The 23,181-nt window shown below is 35.1% G+C and overlaps 1 protein-coding gene across 7 annotated transcripts in view; it reads left to right on the forward strand.

Annotated features, from left to right (window-relative positions):
* The window catches only part of LOC150100493 (thiamine transporter 1-like), a 344,253-nt gene that overhangs the window by 28,161 nt on the left and 292,911 nt on the right, over window positions 1-23,181 (forward strand). For 3 of the 7 annotated variants that reach the window (XM_090402459.1, XM_090402454.1, XM_090402455.1), the window contains exon 2: window positions 22,916-23,067. In XM_090402459.1, the coding sequence (XP_090258585.1) occupies window positions 22,942-23,067 (126 nt within the window). In that variant the 5' untranslated portion in view covers window positions 22,916-22,941. Of the gene's footprint in view, window positions 1-11,882; window positions 11,904-18,361; window positions 18,482-18,765; window positions 18,792-22,915; window positions 23,068-23,181 lie in introns of those variants that run through there. The other 4 variants (XM_090402453.1, XM_090402460.1, XM_090402456.1 and 1 more) reach the window with 3 other exon arrangements.

Consider the following 23,181-nt stretch of genomic DNA (forward strand, 5'->3'; position numbering starts at 1 on the left):
ATAATAATAATAATAATAATAATAATAATATTGTTAAAAGTCTACAGGAAGCGAACTCATACGGGAAGATATCTCCATGCCAGATTTTTTCAACATCCACAAAAAATGTTCACAATTAAAGAACCGTGCTTTAAGAATAATGAAAGATGATGAAATATCTTTATGTTCCGCTCTTTAGACACTAGTCTGCGGGTTCGAATCCCATCATAGGCATGGCCGTTTGTGACTGTCTCATTAATTCACACGTGCATGTATACAAATATATATATATATATATATGAAAACTTTAATGATACAACTACTTTTGGCTTATTATATATATATATATATATATATACAGGGTGTTCGGGATAAATTTGACATATTTATAATTAATTATATTTTTCCGTAAGTTACATGTATTAACACACACTTCTCTTCATTTAAAAGTTTGGACCCTTCTTCATTCATATACAAGATGTCAGAAAGGATGGATAGCTGGAACCCACCTGAATCATGGAAGAGAATAACTTGTATCATGATGATTCGTACCCGCCATCAAAATAAGGATATTACGACTGCTGCCCAATGCTCCCTGAATACAGTAAAAACAATCAGGCATGAACTAGAGACTTGCAATGGTGACTACGAGGATGTAGCAAGAAGAAAGATCCCTAGCAGACGATCTGATTGCGTTCGTACAGCAGAATTCCTCGCAAATCTGCAGGAACAGGTGTTGAAGAACCCTGGCATTGGAATTCGGGCTTTGTTCGTGGAGTTGCTAACTGTAGTCAAGCCCTGGATAACAAGGGTAGCCAATGGTAGGCCGTATGTATGGCAGCAGGATTCGGCCCCTTGCCACACCTCTGGGAAAAGTCAAAAATGGTTGTCTGAAAATTTCTACGACTTCACCAGTCCAAATGTTTGGCCTCCAAACTCCCCAGACCTTAACCCCATGGATTATTTTGTATGGGGCGCAGTTGAAAAAGACACCAATCGCACTTCCAGTAATACAAAAGCCCAGTTAATGGATAAAATTAAAACAGTTTTTGCGGCCCTTCCCAGGGAGACTGTAGCATCAGCTTGTTCGAGGTTCCGAAGCAGAATTGAAGCTGTGATCGATGCTAATGGTGGTTATTTTGAGTAAATCTTGTTGATAGTATTGTAATTAACTCTGCCTGTAATGTTTTTTTGTCAATTCATTAAATTTAATAGATACAAAGAAGATTTTCTTTTTCCTTACGAAACTGTCAAATTTATCCCGAACACCCTGTATATATATATGTGTGTGTAGAAAGTATTTTACCTTGGGTATAGTAAATGTTAAAGATACCAAGCAATTTTAAACCTGGTTTTACTCCATTTCCCAAGTAAGCAAACAGACAAACAAGTCAAGTTTGCGCCTGCAAGTATTGGAAGTCTAGCTGATCCTACAGGTAGGGCAAGACCAAGGCAACTCGTGGTAAAGGTGGTATAAGCTCTGATCACTAATCTTAATATTTACCCTTAATGCCAAAACACATCTCCTAGGGGAGATGTATGATATTTTGTATTAAAGGCAACGGGGGCCACTACTCAGACCGGTTTCGACCTTTATTGAGGTCTCATCAGTGGGAGCCACTGATGAGACCTCAATAAAGGTGGAAATAATACCAAAAATTTGGTATTATTTCCACCTTAGCTCACCGAGCCAAATCATTACTTACAGAAGAAACAGAAATTGAAAATGAACTCCGTTTTCTTTAAAAAACTTTTATTAATAATGGTTTCTTTCCTAAGAAAATTGACAAATTTCTTTCCCACAGTTACTCAACTACTTCTGAAGATCCCTCCTCCCCAAGAGCCTTCATCTCTTTGCTTTACATAAGCTCTATTTCACCAAAACTGTCAAAGATTCTCAAGAAGTTTAACTTCAAAACTTGCTTCACTACGCTTCCAAAACTTCGTTCAATACCTTAGCAAACCTAAAGAGAAACATCTTCCAACTCAGTTTCCAGGAGTGTACAAGATTTTATGTGATTGCGGAAAGCCATACTATGGCCAGACTGCTAAATCCATCCTTCTACGCGTGGAAGAACATCGTCGAGACATCTCATATATCAGGACTAGAGCTAGCGCTCTCTCTAGCCACGTTCTCTTTTCAGCTAACTCAGACGAAGGCCGCCAACACATTGTGAACTGGACTCAAACTTCTAACATCCATGTGTGCTATGATGAACTCGAGAGAAAGATTGTCGAATCCAGGGAAATTTCTCTAGATTCCTCTCATATCAATAACAGCCTGAGTTTTAATCTCTCTGACGCACACGTTGCCTCTGTTCAGTACTGGCGCACTCGCGACAGCGCTCAGTCTACGTTTGTTTGGAACTCAAGCTCGCATTTTGTTTTCAAACACGCAACTGTCTTGTTCTGTTATTACAATTTTAAGTCTCTGTAATTCTTTATATACTTCTTTGATTGTGATACCTGAAGATGTTGATCAATTCAACGAAACTAGTAAAATCTTTTCAAATATATCATGTCATCTTTTTATCTCTCGGTATCAGCCATTAAAGCTCTTTCATAATATATATATAGGGTGTAGACATAGTGTAAGTATAGAGGCAGCCTGCCTCACTGCGCTCGTTCTGCCATATTGCGGTACGCGCCGTTTTTCCAAGCTTAAACTGATTAAAAATTATTTGCGAACAGCAGTGATCCAAGAAAGATTGGTTGGTCTAGCAACTATATCGATAGAGGCGGACATAGCTTATAATTTAAATTTAAAGGAGCTTATAAACAGTTTTATTGTGCGATATCTCCGTAGAGCAAACATTTAATAAATGTTATTGTGTAATCGTTTAGCATTAATGTTTCTCTTGTAATAAAAACAAAATAGCAATTGGAGATTTTCTTATATTTTTGTCTTATAATCCATCAGGGGCGATATTTAATTGTTTGCCTTAGGGCGCGATCTGATTAGGCGACGGCCCTGTATAGGCTGATAATCATATGCATGATATTCTTTGGTATGTTCAGTTTAATTCTCCTACATGTTTTACTCTCCACTTAGTAGAGATTAAAACATGTAGAAGTTTATTTATTTTTTATATAATATACAGCGGGTACAGATCGGCACGACCGCACCGGTTGTTAAAATTTAAGTTTTCCGTACCGGTTGTTAAAGACGTTATTTAATTTTATCATAATGCCAATAGTTAATTCAATGAACAAATAAAAATAAAGAAAACGCAAGCTTTTTTTTTCGTTGCGAACTGCCGACATGTTCAAATATGCTGGAAACAGACGTCTAGATCGGTCGTTATTGGCTGTCATCGGGTGACGCACTCTTTCTAATGTGTACTGGTTGTTGAATATTTCGAATATCACCTCTGCATATCTTGGAGTAAATCCTAAACCTATAGTTTATGATTTCAATAGGACATTAGCTCTTTTCTTATTACAATTTGAACTGTTTCCGGAACAATCTAATCGAGTGCTATGCTCAGCGCTCTGAAGATACCAGTTTGAAATAAAGCGAAATTAATAACTCCATAAATCATCATCATCATTTCTGTATTTTGTTCTCTCAGTATTGTTTATACAGTTAAGTACTATTACGAATGAAAAATTCAATTTTGCTCTATCGTATAAAGCAGGCATGTCAAACATGCGGGGCGCATGAGGCCCGCCGACAAGTAACATGCGGCCCGTCAAACTTTGTAACCAATATGGTTATTTAACTTTTGACAACACCGAATTAAATAATCATATTTAAAAAATTAACATTTCCACTTAAGATTATTTTATGCGCCAAACTACTCTGCAATTTCTAAAGGAAATAATGTTCTATTTGTCATTTCAAAAAATCTTGTTACACCACTGCATAAATATCGAATTTTACCGAATTTTAACGAGCAAGTCTACGTACTCGGCTACGTCCGCTGCCCACAGCAATCGGAGGTTAGCCGTTAGCAATTTTCAAGTCGTAAGAAAGTGTAGTGTTTTCTTTGTAATTAATAAATAAATATTTTTTTTATTTTAAATTATTTTTATAAAAAAAATAATGTCGAAACCTTCAACCAGTATGAGTAAATAACGATTAATTATAGAAGTACATCGTAGTTTTCAAGAAAAATGGGAGTCACAATATTTTTTGTATTCAAGGGAAAAAAAAAATATGCCTGATATGTAGAAACTCTATTGCAGTTTGCAAAGAATATAATATTAAAAGGCATTACGATACAAATCATAAAGAAAACTATGACAAATATGTTGCGAAACTTCCTGAAGATAAATTGTCAGAATTAAAGTTGACACTTCAAAATCAACAAAGTGTTTTTACCAAACCTATTGAAGTAATAGAGCTACGGTAAAAACCAATTATTTGTTATCACATTTGATTGCAAGTAAGTAGAAATCATTCACTGAAGGGGAACTTATTCGCGAATGTATTATTAAAGCAGTTGAAGTGTTGTGGTCTGATCAATTAAAGAAATATAAAAATATAAGCTTATCGCGAAATACTATTGCTAGCAGAATTGATGACATAGCTGGGAACTTAAGGAATCGGCTAAAATCAATAATTCCAACATTTGAGACCTATTCCCATGCAATTGACGAAAGTGCAAGATGCACGGGATATCGCTGAGCTGTCTGTTTTTATTCGTGGATGCGATATGAACTTAAAAGTAAGGAAGGACTTCTAGAAATTATTACTATGCACGATATTTTGACGCCCTTATGGAAGTTTTGAATGAATACAATTTACCGTTAAAAAACCTAGTTTGTCTTGCAACTGATGGTGTTCCTGCGATGACTGGTGTTGTTACAAATTTAAAAGAAAAATGCAAAGAACAAGGTAATAATAATTTTCAACATTTTCATTGCATCGTTCATCAGCAAACACTATACTCCGAAGTTTTAAATATTGGATATGTCCTAAAAAATATCAGTAAACTTGTAAATTATATTCGTGCACGTAGGCTTAATCATCGCCAATATATAGAAAGTGAATATAGCGATCTACCTTATTATACAGAAATTAGATGGCTTTCTAGTCATAAAGCGATTCTTCGATTTGCTGGACGAAATTACTATTTTTTTTTAGAATCGAGATTAAGATTAAGCTTAAGATTAGTTACCATGTTATTTGACAATATTAATATTTTCAAACAGAAATTACTTTGGCAAAAACAAATTCAAAAAGAAAATTTATCCCATTTTGAATGTTGTCAATCATTATTACAAAAATCACCGAAATTGAAATTTCCAGCATATGCCAATCAAATGAAGTTATTAGAAAATGAATTCGAAAGAAGATTTTTAGATTTTAAGAAATATGAAAATCAGTTTCACCTATTTACCTCTCCTCTATCGATTGATGTTGAAACTGTTGATAACAATTTACAGTTGGAATTGATCGAAATTCAGTGCATTATTCATCAGCAAACACTATGCTCCAAAGTTTTAAATACTGGACATCCTAAAAAATGTCAGTAAAATTGTAAATTATATTCGTGCACGTGGGCTTAATATATGGATGCCGGAATTCTAAAGTTCTATAATTATTTTTCAGTCGATCGATATCCCAATGTCTTATGTGCAATTATCTATGTTCGGTAGCACATATTTATGCGAACAACTATTTTCAACTTTAAAGAATAATAAAACTACGGAAAGATCAAGATTAAGATCAAGATCAAGACAGCATGTGCACGCAATATTGAAAATAACTACAGCTCAACAAATTCAACCAAATTTTGGAAGATTTTGTTAATGAAAAACGTTGTCAAGTTTCTTCAAAAAAATTATTATTATTATTATTATTATTATTATTATTATTATTATTATAATGTTCATATTAAAAAGATGTGAATTGAGGAACTAAGATACGCTAATTACTAAGCAAATCTGAAGAACTGAGTGATTTTTTTTGGGGGGGGGGGAGTAAATTGTAGTGGTTAGGAATATGCAGAAAAGAGGAATGAAAACAGCAGAATAACAATTCCTTAGGACTGCAAAATAGTTTCCAGTTACTGTATTCATAATATCTGACACAAACCAACAACTGAGGATATAAAACAGAAAAAGATGAAGATCTAGTAAAAACAATAATACATTAATTACCACAGGACTTAAAAATATAGAGGATAAACAGGCTCTTAAGAACAGTGTAGAAAGAACATAGAAAATGAATATCATGACTGGAAGTCACTAAAAAATTTAATAATAGAGGAAGGAGTAGCATAAAAAGAAATCAAAATGATCATAGTAAACCATTCTGGATATATGATAAAACAACTTTGAAGAATTATTATGAGGCAACTTGTAAAGAACAATCGTAGAAAATACACGAGAAATTGAGTTATAAGCATATTTCAATACTGAAACTAAAAGGCATTAAAATCTTTATGTGAAAAGGCAGTTACAGTAGGTGCAATTACACCTAATTGCTTAAATATACTGTACACAACATTCATGAAAATTCAACCTACACATCTTCATGAGACCAATAACTCATTTTCAGATGAAGTGAGTTATTGGTCTCATGAAGATGTGTAGGGTTTTGTCCCTCAAACCAGCAGGAGAATGTCAGTCTTTAGTTGTAATTTCAGTAGACTTTTAATTTTCATATTTTTGTAATTAGTATAAGAGCTCCATGTCAATCATTTTGATATCAGTCATCTGACTAAATCCTCTGAATTATGAAATGTTGTATACGGTGTATTTAAGCAATTAGGCATAATAGCATCTACTGTAACTTTAAACTATAACATCTACTGAGGTCTTTAAAAGACGTCATCATATGGGAATCCAGGATAAAAAACTGTTCACAGAAACTATAGAGAAAACAAATTTACGAATCACTTGTATACAGTAGCACAGCAGATTTAAGCTGCAGGTCAGCACTTATTATTATTATTATTATTCCTGACACCTCCAAGGAGTCCGAAGATTCATCGCGGGAGGACACCTACAACTGTCTCAACCACTTCACTGAACCGTTACTACAAATCAACGCCATCTACCGCCCACCTCCTCCACCACAACTAGTATGCTATGTCTGTAAATTGCGTGTGTTCTGAAGGGCTGATTTGTCTGTATGCGGGATGAAAAACCCGAGTTTCCAAGAGAAAATACCCTGCTACCTCCGTATGAGATCGGCTAACTAACCTTCGATTGAAAATCGTCCAGATGAAGATTCCTCCTGTCGCGACGAGAATCGAACTTAGGCCTATTCCAATCGAAGAGCGCAATGTACCGTCGTTCTTCCAATTGCGCTACTTTTTTTTTTTTTTTTTAACAACTTTATTATAAACTTTTGCAATTATTTACATCATAATGAATTATATATACAATATATACAATTGTTATACCATTATTTCAATCGAAGTTTCATTTCATATTATATCATCATGTTATAATGTAGTTGTTACATTACTATTCTCTTAAAATGCCTTGCCTTCCTTTACTTATAAACAGGGAATCTCATAACTGGTAGTTACATACACATTACTTTCTATTACATCAATTAAGGTATAATTCAGCTTTTTTTTATATATATATTTTAAATATACAGTTAATTATATTTACATACCATATATATAATTATATATCACACTTATTACATATTTAACAATCTATATAATCTACAAGATAAATCATATATACATCTGTACAGCGAAATAACATTCACATGCAATGAAGTAGGAGATCTGTTCCAAGTGACTCAGGTGCTGTTTCCTCTGATGGAAGTAGAGAGTTAGTATCCTTCCGAATTTACTTCCGATTTTCCCCATTTCCACTAGGAGTGATGAAGGTGTCGTTCTGTTGTTGGTTGGAGGGTTCATCTGATGTAAGGTTGGAGGTTAAGTGTGTCCATTCTTCTGTAGTCATTCTTCTGGACTGGACTGAATTGGTGATCTCCTCCTGGATGTAGTGATGTAATTTCGATATTGTTCCGGGACTGTCTTCCCTTCCATACGCTTGGTCGCACCTGTGAGCTCAAATTGCGTACATCGTTAGGATTAGAACAATTGTTTGCACCCTGTTTATATGTTTTCCTTTTAGCCAGAATAACATTTCTTCATTGATTACTTCGATTTTGGGAAGCCATCTTTTAACGACTTTCCAAGTTACTTCTACTTCCTTGCAATATAACATTAGGTGGTATAGTGTTTCCGGTTCCTGGAAAAACTGACATGTTGCATGCCCTTCAAGGGCATGCAACATGTCAGTATACCTTTAGCCACTATCCACATCTTGGTTGGTAGGCAGGCATGGTGCACTTTAAAGAAGAAGGTTTTATACCTTGGATGTATTGGGAGCTTGAAGATATTGTTTAATACCGGACTGAGTGTGATTTGTCCTCTTCTTAATTCTCTATGTTGTGGTATGGAAATGGTTGTTCTGCTTAGTTTGTAGTATGTTGCTTTTGTTTTTTGACTTATTAAGGTTTCAGTGTTGATGCGCTCTGTTACAAATACGTATTCCTCCGCCATCTCTGTAAACATTCTAGGAACTCTTCCGTGAATCTCTGGCATTGTGCTGATTATTCTGTGTGGATATCCGTGGTATGACTTAGTGTTTGCTGTTTCTGCAGTCTTCGCTCTGTTGATAACTGTTTTTAAGTGGATATTAAGTAGACCTAGACCCCCGGCTTCTAATTCGTGAAAGAGCGTTGTTCTCCTCATCGGTTCGTACCGGGAGCCCCAGATGTAGGTGGCGCACAGCCTGTGGATCTTGTCTGCCCATTGCCCATGGTACGGGATGTTGTTCACTTTGTACCAGATGCGAGAGGATAAATATATGTTGCATATTCGCCCTTTTCCTCTTACAGATAGTTGTCTTGGGCGCATGGTATTTATTTTCCACGCAACAGCTGCGTGGAGTTCTTTCCACTGTTCTTCATACGTTTCTGGGCCGCCTATTTTAACTCCCAGAACAGGTAAGTATTCCTGAGCTCTTATGCCTTGAGGAATCTCAGGGTTCTTTTCCCATTTTCCTATTAGCATGCAATGAGATTTATTTAGGTTTACTTTCAGGGCAGAAGTTCTTGCAAAGGCGTCTAGTAATTTCATTGCCTCTTCAATGGATGTTTCCGTCTCTAGGGTTAATGTGATGTCATCAGCATATGCCAATATTTTTGCTTGGCTCTCCCAATGTTTATTCCCTTGATTTCTTTGTTGGAGTTGATCGCTCTGATGACTGGTTCTAGTGCAAGGACGAAGAGGGCCATAGATAGGGGTCTCCTTGTCTCACTGAGCATTTCATTTTAAAAGATGCGGATAGCTTATTTTCTGTTCACGATTACTTGACTTTCTGCATTCTCGTAGAAAGTTTGCAGCCAGTTCCTAAATTTTGGGCCAAATCCCATTTCCTCTACAACTTTGAATATATATACGTGGCTTATGGTGTCAAACGCCTTTTCTATATCCAAGCCTAGTAGGACACAGGGTTTGTCAGTCAGATTGTAGTACTCATTTACTGATCTTAAATGAGTAATTGTGTCTGCTATGTTTCTGCCCTTAATTGCGCAAGTCTGCTCGGGAGATATTAATTTCCGTAGGTACTTCTGTATTCTATTGGATAGGATTTTTGAGATGATCTTGTAATCGGTGTTTAAAAGAGTTATCCCTCTCCATTGCTTTATGTCTTTTAATTTCTCTGTGTCTTGAAGTTTTCGGGATAAGTGTGATGTACCCTGTGCTGAATCTGTCTGGTTTTATTTGTGTTTGGTATATTTCTTGCATCATTCTCATAAATAAATGCTCGAATTTTTGGAAGTAGTGCTTGTAAAATTCGTTTGTAAGACTGTCTTCTCCTGGGGATTTCTTGTCTGGTAAATGCCTTACTGTTTGCCTGAGTTCTGCTGCTGTTATCGGGATGTCAATTTCTTCCGCCTCTTTCTGGGTTATCTTAGGTATGAAGGGAAGGAATATGTTTCTGTCCCGTTCCTCGCTTTGTTTTTCCGAAAACAGTGTTGCGAAGTATTCGTGAATAGCATGCAGTAGTTCCGCATCGTCTTGTTTCTGTTGACGAATTTTGTTCTTTTTTCCTGCTTGTCACCTGTACAGTTCTTTCCACTAATCTCTTCCCTCGGTAATGGCTCAGGGCGACTTTCTGGAATTTCACTTTCTCTGCTTTCCCCCCTCTTATCGTCTGATATAGACATTTCTGGAACAGTGGTTTTGTTGCCTTTTTGTAACATTAATTTTTTTTTCTTCCCTGTCTGTTGATGAGTTGTTGCTTCCTTTGTTATTCTCCCTATTTTCTTCTTTACCTTTGTTATGCCTGTTATGTTCTGTGTCTTGCACATCCTCTTCTCTGCCTTCTATGTCTGGGGACTCTTCGTTTTGCATCAATATGGAAGCGTACGTGCTACCCTTGCATTGATCTGCTGTATGACCTATGCGGTTGCACTTTTCACATTTCGGCTCATTGCAGTGTCTGCGTAGATGTCCGATTTTTTTACAGCGGAAGCAGGATGGCGGTCTTCCTGGGACGACGACTATTCCCATAACCTTTTTCACTCGTATAGTATATGGGATGTCGTCAATTTTTGCACCTTCGTTGAGTTCTATGACTAATTTTTTTTGTTGCTTAGGACATGAGACCAGTCATCATTCTTAATTGTTGATATGTTATCCAGAAATTCTATTTTTCCCAATCTTTCAAAGTGGAGAGCAACCAAGTGATTTGATATGTGGGGTGGCATCCAGTGTATTAAAATTTCTAATTTTCTACATGCATTTATATTAATAATTTCACAGGGGCCATTCCTCACTTGGATGTTCCCCATGCTGGCAAATCGTTCTTTAACGGTCAGTTGTTTGAACGACAGTAGAAAAACATAATTGTATTTTAGATGACCTAAATGCCACACATCACTTCCTTTAACTTTGTTTTTCGTAAGGCTTTTAATTATGTCCTCCTGTGTAAGGACCGCATTTTGCGTCACATTTAAGAATAACAGTTTTAGACCAGTCTATTTCGAGTGGTAAGTTTAGCGATTTTAATACGTCCTGCGAGTTAAAAGCTTCAGACCGATTTTCTTGTTCACTATCTGCGTTAGGTTCAATATCGTTATTTCTATTCATTAAGCTGTTCATATCACGAGATGGTTGAAACCAAAAGTTACTTACAGTTCCTTTTTTGTTAACCTTCGCATTAGCCTGCGAAGCTACGGTTGATCTTCGGTCTTCCTCTGCGGCCTGCAGCTTGGGGGGTCGGGGCAAGGGTCGAGCGGGTTACTAACAATAGGGAGCACTAGAAAACACGTCTGCACTCTGAAAGCTAGAGGCACTTCTTCCAATTGCGCTACGAAGGCGCTTTGAACTGAAAATGCAGGAAAGCGGTGCTGTATGAAATAAGGTGTAAAACAGGTTGTACATTATCTCCACTGTTATTTATATGGACCATATTAATAAACAAAACTAATATACCTCATATCAAAAAGAATGATATACTAGGATGGGCAACCAACTGGGAAAAACAGCCACAATGTCAGATATAAAACAGTGGCCAAATCAATTTTAACATATGAATGAAAACTAGATCAGAATTAAAACAGGTGAGTGAAGACCACAAAGATGAGAGTGAGAAAATCAAGAGAAAACAGATGGCAATAAGTAACAGAACCATATTAAAATGAAGAAGAAGAACAACATTAAAAAGGAACATTAATATTAATATTCAAGAATGTATCAGCAGAGCTAATCTAAGGTGGCATAGATGCTTAACAGCATTAATAAAATAAAAATAAAAGATTGGAAAAAATGATATGTATAATTTTATTTAAATGTGTAAACTTTATATTTTATATGTATTTTGTACTTATATACTCTAATGTTAATAAAAAATCTGTTTCCTCTTTATTTCAGATTTTTTTTTCTGTTGAGGCTCCCTCGGCTTGATTATAATTCTTAATTTGGTCCTTGGAGGTAAACGAGTTTGACATTCCTGGTATAAAGCGAACTTTTATTAGTTCATGCGCAATAAATATAGGAAATAAAATCACCAAAACGTGAAATCGTGTTACCTCATACGAGATTTTTTTTACGAGATGATTTCTTTGCGCTACCGAATAACATTAGGTGAATCGCTTCCCGCTGAACCAGGGCCGGCAGAAGCAGGCATGCGGGCGTCGCTACGAAGGGGTGTCGCCGCCGGGGCACGGTTCATTTTTAAGAAACAAATTTTTATAATAAAAACAAAAAATTCTTAGAATGATCGATATTAAAATAAATAAGTCCGTATACACTGAATAAAAATTTTAAAAAATTATATATTGCCACCTCTTTGATCAGCCGGCTGTTTACAATTTTGCAGCGAGAATGTCTGCAGAATGTTGTGTTTACTGCAGTCTATCTAAAGTGAAACGGTAAACGGTTTTTATGCGCAGAAACGAATTTTCGTACAAAACATTTGTTGCTAGTTAACCAGTCATATGATACGCATCTCAGGCTATTGACAGTAGCGCAGTCTTTTTCTTCTTCTTCTTCTACGCGTTATTCCCGCTTCCCATGCAGGGTTCGCGTGTTACTTTTAGATGCGACTTCTTGTTAGTACTACTCCCAACCGGCCCGGTCTGCCGCTGGGGGAGGGGGGATATATTTTTGACTGTAGAGGCGTATGTTCACGGGGCCGGTTTGCCTGTTTGCGGGATGAAAAACGCCAGATAAACTGGCGGAAAAAACCCTACTGACCGCGCCCAAGACCGGTTAACTTGGCTATGCCTGAGGAAGATCCTCAAATTCCTCACGTCTACAACGGGAATCGAACCTGGGACACTCCTTCCCCAGGCATATGGTTGCGAAGCGCAAAGCCACTAGGCTAACCGCGCGGTTTTTATTGACAGTAGCGCAGTGCGGACTATTATTTCGTCTCTGTGTCGTGTTGTGTAATATGTTACTCATCTCAGTAGACTACTGACAGTAGCGCAGTGCGGACTATTATTTCGTCTCTGTGTCGTGTTGTGTAATAATTTCTTGTGGGTATAAAATAGAAATGAAATCAAAAATTAAACAAAAGTTATCCGGTGCACAAAATCGTAATCGTCATGCTGCGAAAGAAGCAGATATTAAGAAACAAACTGGGGCTCTTAATAAATTTATTAAAATATTCTGATGCAGACTGTAACCAACTCGATACATCAGAAATCAGAGTTGACGAACCACGCATATCATCCAGTTTTCATGAAAGTACTATTGCAACTATTGAACAAGATAACAAGACGCATGATTTAAGTGAAAAACAGTTAAGAGAAAATTTAGTTATAGTTGACCACGAAATCAACACGTTGTTAGTCTGTAAATTTAGAAGATCCAGGTGAATGGGGAAATATTGATGAAAAATTACGAGTTGGTTTAATTGAAATGGGGCCTGTTCAAAAAAAAAAATATATAATATATCCCAGAGATACATATGGTCGTAAATTTGGCGACACGTATTATAATAGAAAAATGGAAAACGGGGAGCTCGTGCTAAGAACACGGCTCATTTATTCCGAAACTTTAAATTCTGTTTTTTGCTTTTGTTGCAAACTTTTCGCACCTACTGAATCAAGTAGTCTTGTAGAAGGAGAAATGTAAGTACAACTTTGCATAGACATGAGACTAGTTTAACTCACATGAAATTTTTCTTAAAATGGAAGGAACTTGATAAAAATTTAAAAAAACAAAACTACTATTGATTGCCAGACTCAAAGCATATATGAAATGGAAAAGAAACATTGTACTAGTGTTTTAGAACGCTTGATTGAAATTATAAAATTCTTTGGTAGCCAAAATTTATCTTTTCGCGGATCATCTGATAAATTATATGAAAGGAATAACGGCAATTTTTTAAAATTAGTCGAACTGTTTGCGAAGTTTGATCCCGTTATGGAAAAGCATGTTGAAAGGGCCCTACAACGAAACAATAGAGTACAGTATTTGAGTAAAGACAGTCAAAATGAAATATTGGAAACTTTAAGTAACGCAATCAGAGATACAATTTTATTATCAATTCGAAAATCTAAATATTATTCCATCATTTTAGACCGCACACCTGATGCAAGTAAAACAGAACAAATGACCATTATTATTCGCTTTGTTTCCTGTGACCAGAGAAAACCGTTCAGGTTTTGCAGATATATCAGATTCCACAGAATGTGATTTATGTTAATGTGACCAATTTTTTTACAATGAAAAGGAGGACGAAAAAATTTAAGAAAAAAGTACAACGTAAATACACTAATTATGCTTACATCCCTTTTAATTATTTAATTAAACGAGTATTTTTCCATCGAATGAATATTTTTTGTCAATATATCATTTTCTAACAATAAATTGGAAATTTCGGAGCAAGAAATATCCTTCATATTGAATTTTACGGTAAGTGCTGCAGCTAGAGTATCAACATTCAATCTTGAGTTCTCACTTGTCCAAAAATCATTACCAATTGAAAAAATTCTTTCAACTGCTGCATTAGTTCCAGGGCAGCACAACGTAAATTCAACAAGAATAACTAAATTTTCATATGGAATGTGTTCATTTTTGAAATGGTTAAATATTTCCACCCATCTTTTATCAATTTCAACATGTTGATTTTCCCATTGTTCTAATTTATCAGAATTTAAATATACATTCAGTCTTCTAATTTTTTAAAACAGACAATTGTCATCGATTTTAATATCAGGCATTTCTTTCGATAAAAACTCAACACAATTTTCAATATCTGCCCAATTTACTTGCGATGAAGTCAAAAAACACCATTGAAAACTGTTATTTCCTGTGATATTTGTTTCAGACCATTCTTCGACATATTGGAAACATGTTTGGTAAAAATTCTGCACTTCTTTGGTAAACTTTTCCGTTATGCCCGGATTTGATTCCTCTAAGTTTGACAATTTTCTTTTTATTATTAAAGGAATAAATTTTTCTTCAAATCGTGATTTATATTGAAGGACAAAATCGTTCAAAATAAGACTAACTTCTGTAGCTGAAATATGTTCACCTTCAATCTTTTGAATCGTTTTGTGGAAAATAGATGCCTGATTATGTACAAAATATATTAATATCTATATCACTCTATAGCAGGTGTTGGAGCGAGCCATCTAACTTTTGAATATCCTAAAAGTTTTTTGTATTCAACATTTGCGTCTTCACAAAATTGTTTTAAAGTAGCCACACGAACAGTAAAACGACTAAAATACAAATAAATTCTCGTTATTATTATTTCTACATCAATTGGCATGGCACATGACGCTGTGTTGATTGCATTTGACAAAATATGTGCATTACAACCTATTCCTAGTATTTTCTTTTGGAGTAAATCTTGTAATTTTACATAGACATTAATCACCCCTTTGCGTCTTCGCCCACCAAAATTTGTGTTTGTATTATCAGCTGTTAGTGCAACAACTTTAGATATCAAATTGTTTTCATTTATTACTCTGCATAGGTGGTTTGACAAAATATCAGCAGTTTCGCCCTCAATGGATTCTAAATTTAAAATTTTCACTTGAATGCCCTTGGTAACATTATAATATCTTACTAGTATTGGATACAATTTGGTTTCATTATGATTTGATGCATCAGATAAAACCGTTACAAATGCTGCATTTTTCCAAGTCTTCTGCAAGTATTTTATCACAGTAATTTTTAAATACTGATTTAATAATAGCCTCACATTTTGTCCTGGCACATGAAAATTTAGCATTGTGAAAGTTTTTCAATAATTTAGTTGTACAATCCATACTACGAAAACTTTGATTGTGAATTATGGTATGAAATGCAAATGTTCCCTCCATTACAGCTAACTGTTTTTCATCTTCAGAATAATTAGAAGTTTTAAAATAATAGGTTACTTTACCACTGGAAGCTGATGCATCTAATGATTGCTTATGTTTGTTGGTGTTCAAGTGTTTCGTTATAGCTGCTCTGCCTCCAACTGCAATACAAAATTCTCCTCCAAATATTGCAGAAAACAATGTTGTCTCTCTTTGATATGAGGAGTGGAAATTCCTTTTTCAATTGATCGTTGAAATGGCATTTCCTCTTTCTTGATTTTTCCATCCCTTAAATGAAATTAAAAATAAAATATAGAGCCACACGAACGATGCAAGCACATTATGAATAAATAAAATTAATAATTAAAACTAAACTTTAATAACAAAAGCGATAAAACTTTACTAAATCTATATTTAAATTATTTTACACTTGTGTTGAAAACAGAGTTGTATAAAATTGAATTAATGAATTAATAAAACGTGAATTGTACTTACCTGAGTATAATATTCACTGAGAAAGAAATAATTTCGTATTTCCGTTAGAAATAAACATGAAGTATAATATAGAGATAAAGTAAACAAAGTGAAGTGCGCAATGGTGCAAGACACGTGAAGTTCTCCTATACCCTGCGCATGCGTTTCATAATCGCGTCTTTCCGAACTGTACCGTCACATGACGCGTAACAGTTCGGCGCGGCATCTCTGAATACAGAGATTAACAGATTAGTTTTAAAATATCGAAAAGGAGGACACTTTTCGAGAAAGGACAGAACCTACAAAAGAAGGACTGTCCTCCCTAAAGGAGGACGATTGGTCACCTTATTTATGTGCAACAGTAATGGAACAACTGGAAAAATGGAACATTCCCATTGAAGACATGCGAGGTCAAGGGTATGAGGGGCAAATATGAAAGGGAAAAAATACGGGCTCCAAAATTTGCTTTTGAACAAAAATCCTCGAGCTTTTTACGTGCCATGTGCTCATACTCTAAATATAATCATTAACGATGCAGATACAATTAGTTTCTTTGCAATTATTCAAGAAATATATAATTTCTTTTCATTCTCTTACAAACGTTGGGCAATCAATAAAGAAACAACATGAAGCACAAACATTATGTGCTAAAATAAAGGACTACAAATTTATTTGCTCTCTTATAACTTGGCAAGATTTACTTAACAGAATAAACCCTGTGAGTAAATGCTTCAAAACAAAAATATGAACATTACACTTGCTTTAGAATCTATCGAAACTTAAAAATATTCTTACAAGAGTATCGATCAGATACAAATTTTAAAGAAGTTCTAAAAACGGCAAAAGAACTGAGTGATGAGGTGGATAGAGAACAATAATTTAAAACTGGTATGAAGTTCGACGGCGAAAGAAGACACGACAATTTGACTAAGAGCATTACGACGAAACGCCACTATCACCAGAAGATAAATTTAGAGTGAATGTGTTTTATACACTTCTAGAAGTTGCAATGTGTTCGTTAATAGAACGTTTTGAACAACTAAAAACATATTATGATAATTTCAATTTCTTGTATAGATTACTACAAATTAATAACGAAGATTTACGAAAAAATTGTGACGAGTTAGAGATTCTCGTGAAGGACGGCGACAATAAAGACGTAAATGCAATAGAACTATTATATATGACGAGTTATGTGCTTTCCGGGATATTTTTCGGACGGATAATTTAAATATTCAAACCCTTTCGATATTCTTAATTTTATTGTGTCCAATAATTTATCTTTCCCTAACTTTTCAATTGCTTTAAGAATACTATTAACCGTACCTGTTAGCGTAGCGAGCGGTGAACGTTTTAATTTGAAATTGATTAAAACCTACTTAAGAACAAGTATGTCACAAAAAAGGCTTGTTAGTTTGGCGTTAATAGCTATTGAAAATGATATATGTGCGGAATTAGACGTTAAGACCATTATTTCTAATTTTGTGAATATGAAATCAAAAACCCTAAAATTTTAATTTAAAAAAAATTCAAGTATATTTATGTAATTTAATTTATTTTCTGTTATTTTGTAAAGATGTTTTTTTGAATACTTATATTAAATGTTCTAATTATTTCTGAATTATTTTCTTATTTTTTCATCTATCTTGAGTTTCTTTTATTTTCCTAAAAGATAGTTCCACTTATAAAAATTATTAAAAAATTTTTACAAGTTGCTAAATTCTTAATAACTTGTAAAATGCAAGAATTTTTTGAACTTTAGTTCAAATAAATTTTAACTTTAATTAAAATTCATTTTAATTTTGTTAGCGATTCGGGTCGGTGAGAAGGCTATAATCCCTGTATCATTATATTCAACGATTAAAGTGAAGTAACTTTATCAAAATTTACTTTAACTTTTGAGAATTTTTTGAATATTCGGGTTTTTAACGATTATCCTGCCTAGTCAACACCCCCGGTTCGTTAAGCGAACCAACGTGTGGCTGTTCTGTCAAAATTTATTTAAGAAATTTCAACTAATTAAAATTTTTATTATCGTAAAAGAACCACACACACGCCCAGATCGTTACAGGGGCGCTTAGATAGAAATTGCATGCGGGCGGCAAAAACCCTAGCGCCGGCTCTGCGCTGAACGTAGTGAGCGCGGAGGATTATAGAGAATACACACCTCTGAACTTCTCGTTCACCCTAGTATACACGCATTACTCTACAATTGTGCATTGCGTTGTTCTTCCGAGTTTGTGTACTTGATAAATATGTTTATTCCAAATATGAGTAAGCCACCTGTTATAAGAATTCGAGTAGTAAACGGGGGGAAAAAAAGGGAAAGGGTATGGAGGCTAAGGCTGAAATAATAAAGCGTTTCTAAAGAAACGAGAAAGTATGTAATATCGCGAGAGTTACAGGAATCCACAATAGCCCATCGTAACAGGCATCGTTCATGAAACAAACTTGCTTGGCAGGAACAAGCCTTGCGAAGTCTAAAGAAATATATTATTTACTGTATTTATTTATTTTTTTAGGAATTAAAGATGGTTAAAAACGAATAGCATTTTATCCCCTTAGTGTACAGTATTACGAGATTGTAAATTTTGATAAAGTTACTTCACTTTAATCGTTGAATATAATGATACAGGGATTATAGCCTTCTCACCGACCCGAATCGCTAACAAAATTAAAATGAATTTTAATTAAAGTTAAAATTTATTTGAACTAAAGTTCAAAAAATTCTTGCATTTTACAAGTTATTAAGAATTTAGCAACTTGTAAAAATTTTTTAATAATTTTTATAAGTGGAACTATCTTTTAGGAAAATAAAAGAAACTCAAGATAGATGAGAAAATAAGTTTCCTGTAAGCTTGTTATTTTTATTGTGCGCAGTTCTATAACGCGGTGATGTTAAGGAACACATACTCCGTTAGAGGAGAAAAAACGGTTTTGAACTGAGTTTTCTACGATTCGCGGGTTAAACTATAAATTCAGTTCTATAAATTCAGACTGCTTCAGCTTTCGTTGAAAACAAAAGCGATCGAAATCAATGCACATTAATTTCTCAAGAAACAGATGTACAAAATTTCAAAAGCACCTATTTAATATATAGGAAATAGAATGTATTTCTGAATGATAAAAAAAAGGACACAAAATTTCAGTAAAAATACATTAGTTCATTAAAGCGTATGGCTGATAATTTGTATCATGTGCTTGTCGTATTATTATTATTGTGTGCAAAATATGGGTATGTCTAGGATGAGTTGGATAAAAGGAAGGAATTTTTTTAAGAGTGATAGTTTGCACTTAAATAGATTGGGCGCATGGCATTTAGAACATTTATTGATAAAGGATAGAGTAAATGGTCAAGAAATGGGATTTGCTAGGGAGCTAGGTGATAGTCAGCTGTTAATAGTACTGAGGTCTAATTGCTATATGTATATATATATATATATGGGATTAATTGTTCTCAGAAAATAAACTGTATATAGAGAGTGGGCTACTTCACTCCTGGAGTGGTTATGGGAGGAAGAGGGTGTTGCAGTTTATGTATACCAATGCCAGAAGTATTTGGAATAAGTGTGAAGAATTTCTGGCATTATTTAGTACAATATGGCCAAAAATTATAGGAATTAGTGAGACTTGGTTAATTAAGAATGATATTGTTATCAGGATAGAAAGTGATACAGTATTTTCAGGCAGGGCAGAATGCAGGGAGGAGTTCTCTCTGGCCAAGCTGTGTGTGGGAGATATCCAAGTGTTTTGCTAATGATAGATGAAGTGTTGAAGCCATGAAGGGTAGATGACAGATATGCAGAGAGCAGTTCATTTGAGGCTATTTGGTGTGAGATAGAGATCAACAGAATGAAAGATATAATTGGTTGCTGCTATAATCCAGGGGGTATAAAGGAGAATGTAGTGGTATGCATTGGCCAATTAGCATGATGAATGAAGGTAGAGTAATTATTATGGAGGATTTAAACTATGGGGACATTGATTGGGAGAAGGAATGGTCACAAGGAAGGAAGAAAATGGAATTTATACAGGTTTAACTATCTGATACAGCATGTATTGGAAAGGACAAGAGGTTTGAGAGTGTTGGATCTGGTCATAGCATCGGAGAATATATCAATAATCAATTTAGTTACACTGTGTCCACTTGGGGAAAGTAATCATATGGTCTTGACCTGGGAGATTGTAAGAAGTGCTGGTTATTCTTCTAAGAAGGGAGGTATGTGGAATTATAAGGCTGGTGATTATGACAAGCTGAGAAGTCAGCTTTCAGCAGTGCTATAGCATGAGAATTTGAAGTGGAGAGATGTTGATGGTGCTTGGGAGATTGCCAAAGAGTGTTTAAGGAGAGCAGTATCAGACTGTATTCCCAGAGTCAGGAGGAGAAATCAAGTAGGAGTAAGATGGATGAATAGTATTATTAACAGGAGTTGCAGATAAAGAAAAGGTTGGGGAGGAAGTATAAAGAAAAAAGTGATTAGCATACCCATGAACAGTACAAGGTACAGGCAAAGAGAGTGACCTGTATGGTAAGGAAGGCCAAAGCTAATTATGAGAGGAAGCTAGCTGATGAGTCCAAAAGAAAACTTAAGGAGTTATTTCACTATGTGGCAAGTAAAAGGAGGAATAACTATGGAAGGATAGTTTTAAAAATTGTTGATCGTAGGGAAGTAACAGAAACAAATCAAATAGTTGAGTTACTCAGTGATAATTTTGCAAAAGTGTTTCATCTTGGTTGTAATACTGCTGTGTCGAATGTGTCACTTACTGATGAAAGTCTAGAGATAGAAGAAGTACAGGTGCCCAGTATATTATAGAACCTTAATGCTAATACTGTTTAATTTAAGCCTCAGTTCTGGTAACGTTCCAATACAGTGGAAAGAGGGAAAAATAATTCCACTACATAAGGAAGGCTCCAAGACAGAAGTAGCAAATTATAGACCAGTGAGTATATCGGGAGTGGTGGTTAAGGTTTTGGAGAAATTGATATAAATTAGAATTCAGCACTGATTGGACAGAAGTATAATACTTTATAAGGGGTAACATAGTTTTGTGAAGGGTAGATCTTGCCTTAGTAAGTTAATTTCTATAATAAAGTAACAGTAGAGTTGGATAAAGGAAATCCTTACTCTGTGATACTGCTGGATTTTTCAAAGGCATTTGACAGGATTCCACACACTCTTTTGCATAAATTGGAGCAAATGGGTAGAGATCCAAAGATGGTGATTTGGATTAGAGGGCAGATGATGGACAGATATCAAAGAGTGGTTTATTTAGGAGCTGAAGTCCAGTAGTCCAGTAGAAGGCAAGTGACTAGTAGTGTAAAATAATTTGAAAGGAAATATCCACTTGTTTGCTCATGATGTAAAACTGGGAAGTCACTTCAAATGATGTAGATATCTTGCAGGATGACTTAAATAAGCTGGTGGTATGGTCTAAGGTAAATGGCTGTCAGTTTAATGCGGCTAAGCGTAAGGTGATGCACTTCGGGAGGATGAGATTACATGCTGTGTACTATATTAATGGAAGTGAACTGCAAGAAGTTGATGAGGCTAGGGACTTGGAGAGTTATTATAGACAGAGAACTTAATTTTAGAGGGCATATTGCAAAGGTTGCCAAAACATCACAACAAATTACATGGTTTTGAAGAATACGCTGACAAGTACGGATAGGGAAGTTATTGTTCCACTTAATAAAGAATTAATAAGACGACATCTGGACTATTGCACACAGATCTGGTCATCTGGATTTTTTGTTGATGAAAAAAGGGTGAAGAGGATCCAGAGGCAAGTTACAAAGATTGTTGCAGGTCTGTGGATTCCAAGAACTAGCTGATAGACATAATAGAGGAGATATGGTAGAAGCATTTAAGTTATGGAATTTTGTAGGATTGATGCTGATGACTTTCTTCTGAACAGTGTAGGAAGGGAGAGAATGAGGGAATATCCCTGGAGATTGTGTAAGAGTGTGGTTAACAAGGGTGTTAGGACTAGATTTTTTGCTTTGAGGGTGGAAAATGTGTGAAATGTGTTTTCAGAGGTGGTTGTGATGCTTTGTTTGTTAATGAATTTAAGAAGTATGATAGGAATTGTGTGAATAATGATTAGTGTATCAATGTAGAGTCTCCCACGATTAGTCTTCTGATTCCATGGAGATATCATTATAATAACATGTATGAATAATAAATTTAGTTTAATCCTTTATCCAAGTGTGAGCAAACAAAGTTTGCACCTGAAAGTATCTTCAGGACTGGGGTAAGGTGGTACAACACCGGACAACTCGTTGCAAAGGTGGAGCAAGTAAACATCACTCCTATCTCATTATCTCTCATAATGCAAAACACATCTCCTTGCAGATATGTATAATGTTCTACATTAAGGGAAGGGCCACTACTCAGACTAGTTTCGACCTTTATTGAGGTCTCTTCAGTGGGAGCCAGGCCCAAGTGGAGGTACTAGGCAGAAGCATTAACAAGGTCATCTCTACCTATAGGAGTTGCCAAATGGTGTGCCACCTTTTTATTAAATTACTCTGGATTTAGAGAAAGATGTTGAAAGTTTATTTTTCACTTGGTTAGACTGGTCACACTTGGATAAAGGATTAAACTAAATTTATTATAGTCTAACCAAGTGAAAAATAAACTTTCAGTATGTATGAATGTAGTGCTATTATCACATTTATCAACATTATGTGTTCTGTTTGTTTAGGATAACGGAACAGTAAATTGCAAGAAATGGAAAGGTGGATTGTTTTGACTCTGTTCCTATGCAGTTATGGCTTATTTAAAGAAATCAGACCTTCAGAACCATATCTCACAGAATATTTGGAAGGTCCATGGATTAATTTAACAAGTTCTCAGGTAATGTTCAAGATTTGCTGTGTTGTTTGCAGCTGATAACTACTATATGGAGATTTTTTATACAATGAAAAGGTACAACTATACAAAAATTACTGGTACAACTCTGTACCAGTA

This window comes from Typopeltis vanoorti, chromosome 13 (assembly GCF_054136105.1).
Source record: "Typopeltis vanoorti isolate ZY-2024b chromosome 13, IOZ_Tvanoo_1.0, whole genome shotgun sequence".
In the NCBI taxonomy this organism is placed as follows: domain Eukaryota; kingdom Metazoa; phylum Arthropoda; class Arachnida; order Uropygi; family Thelyphonidae; genus Typopeltis; species Typopeltis vanoorti.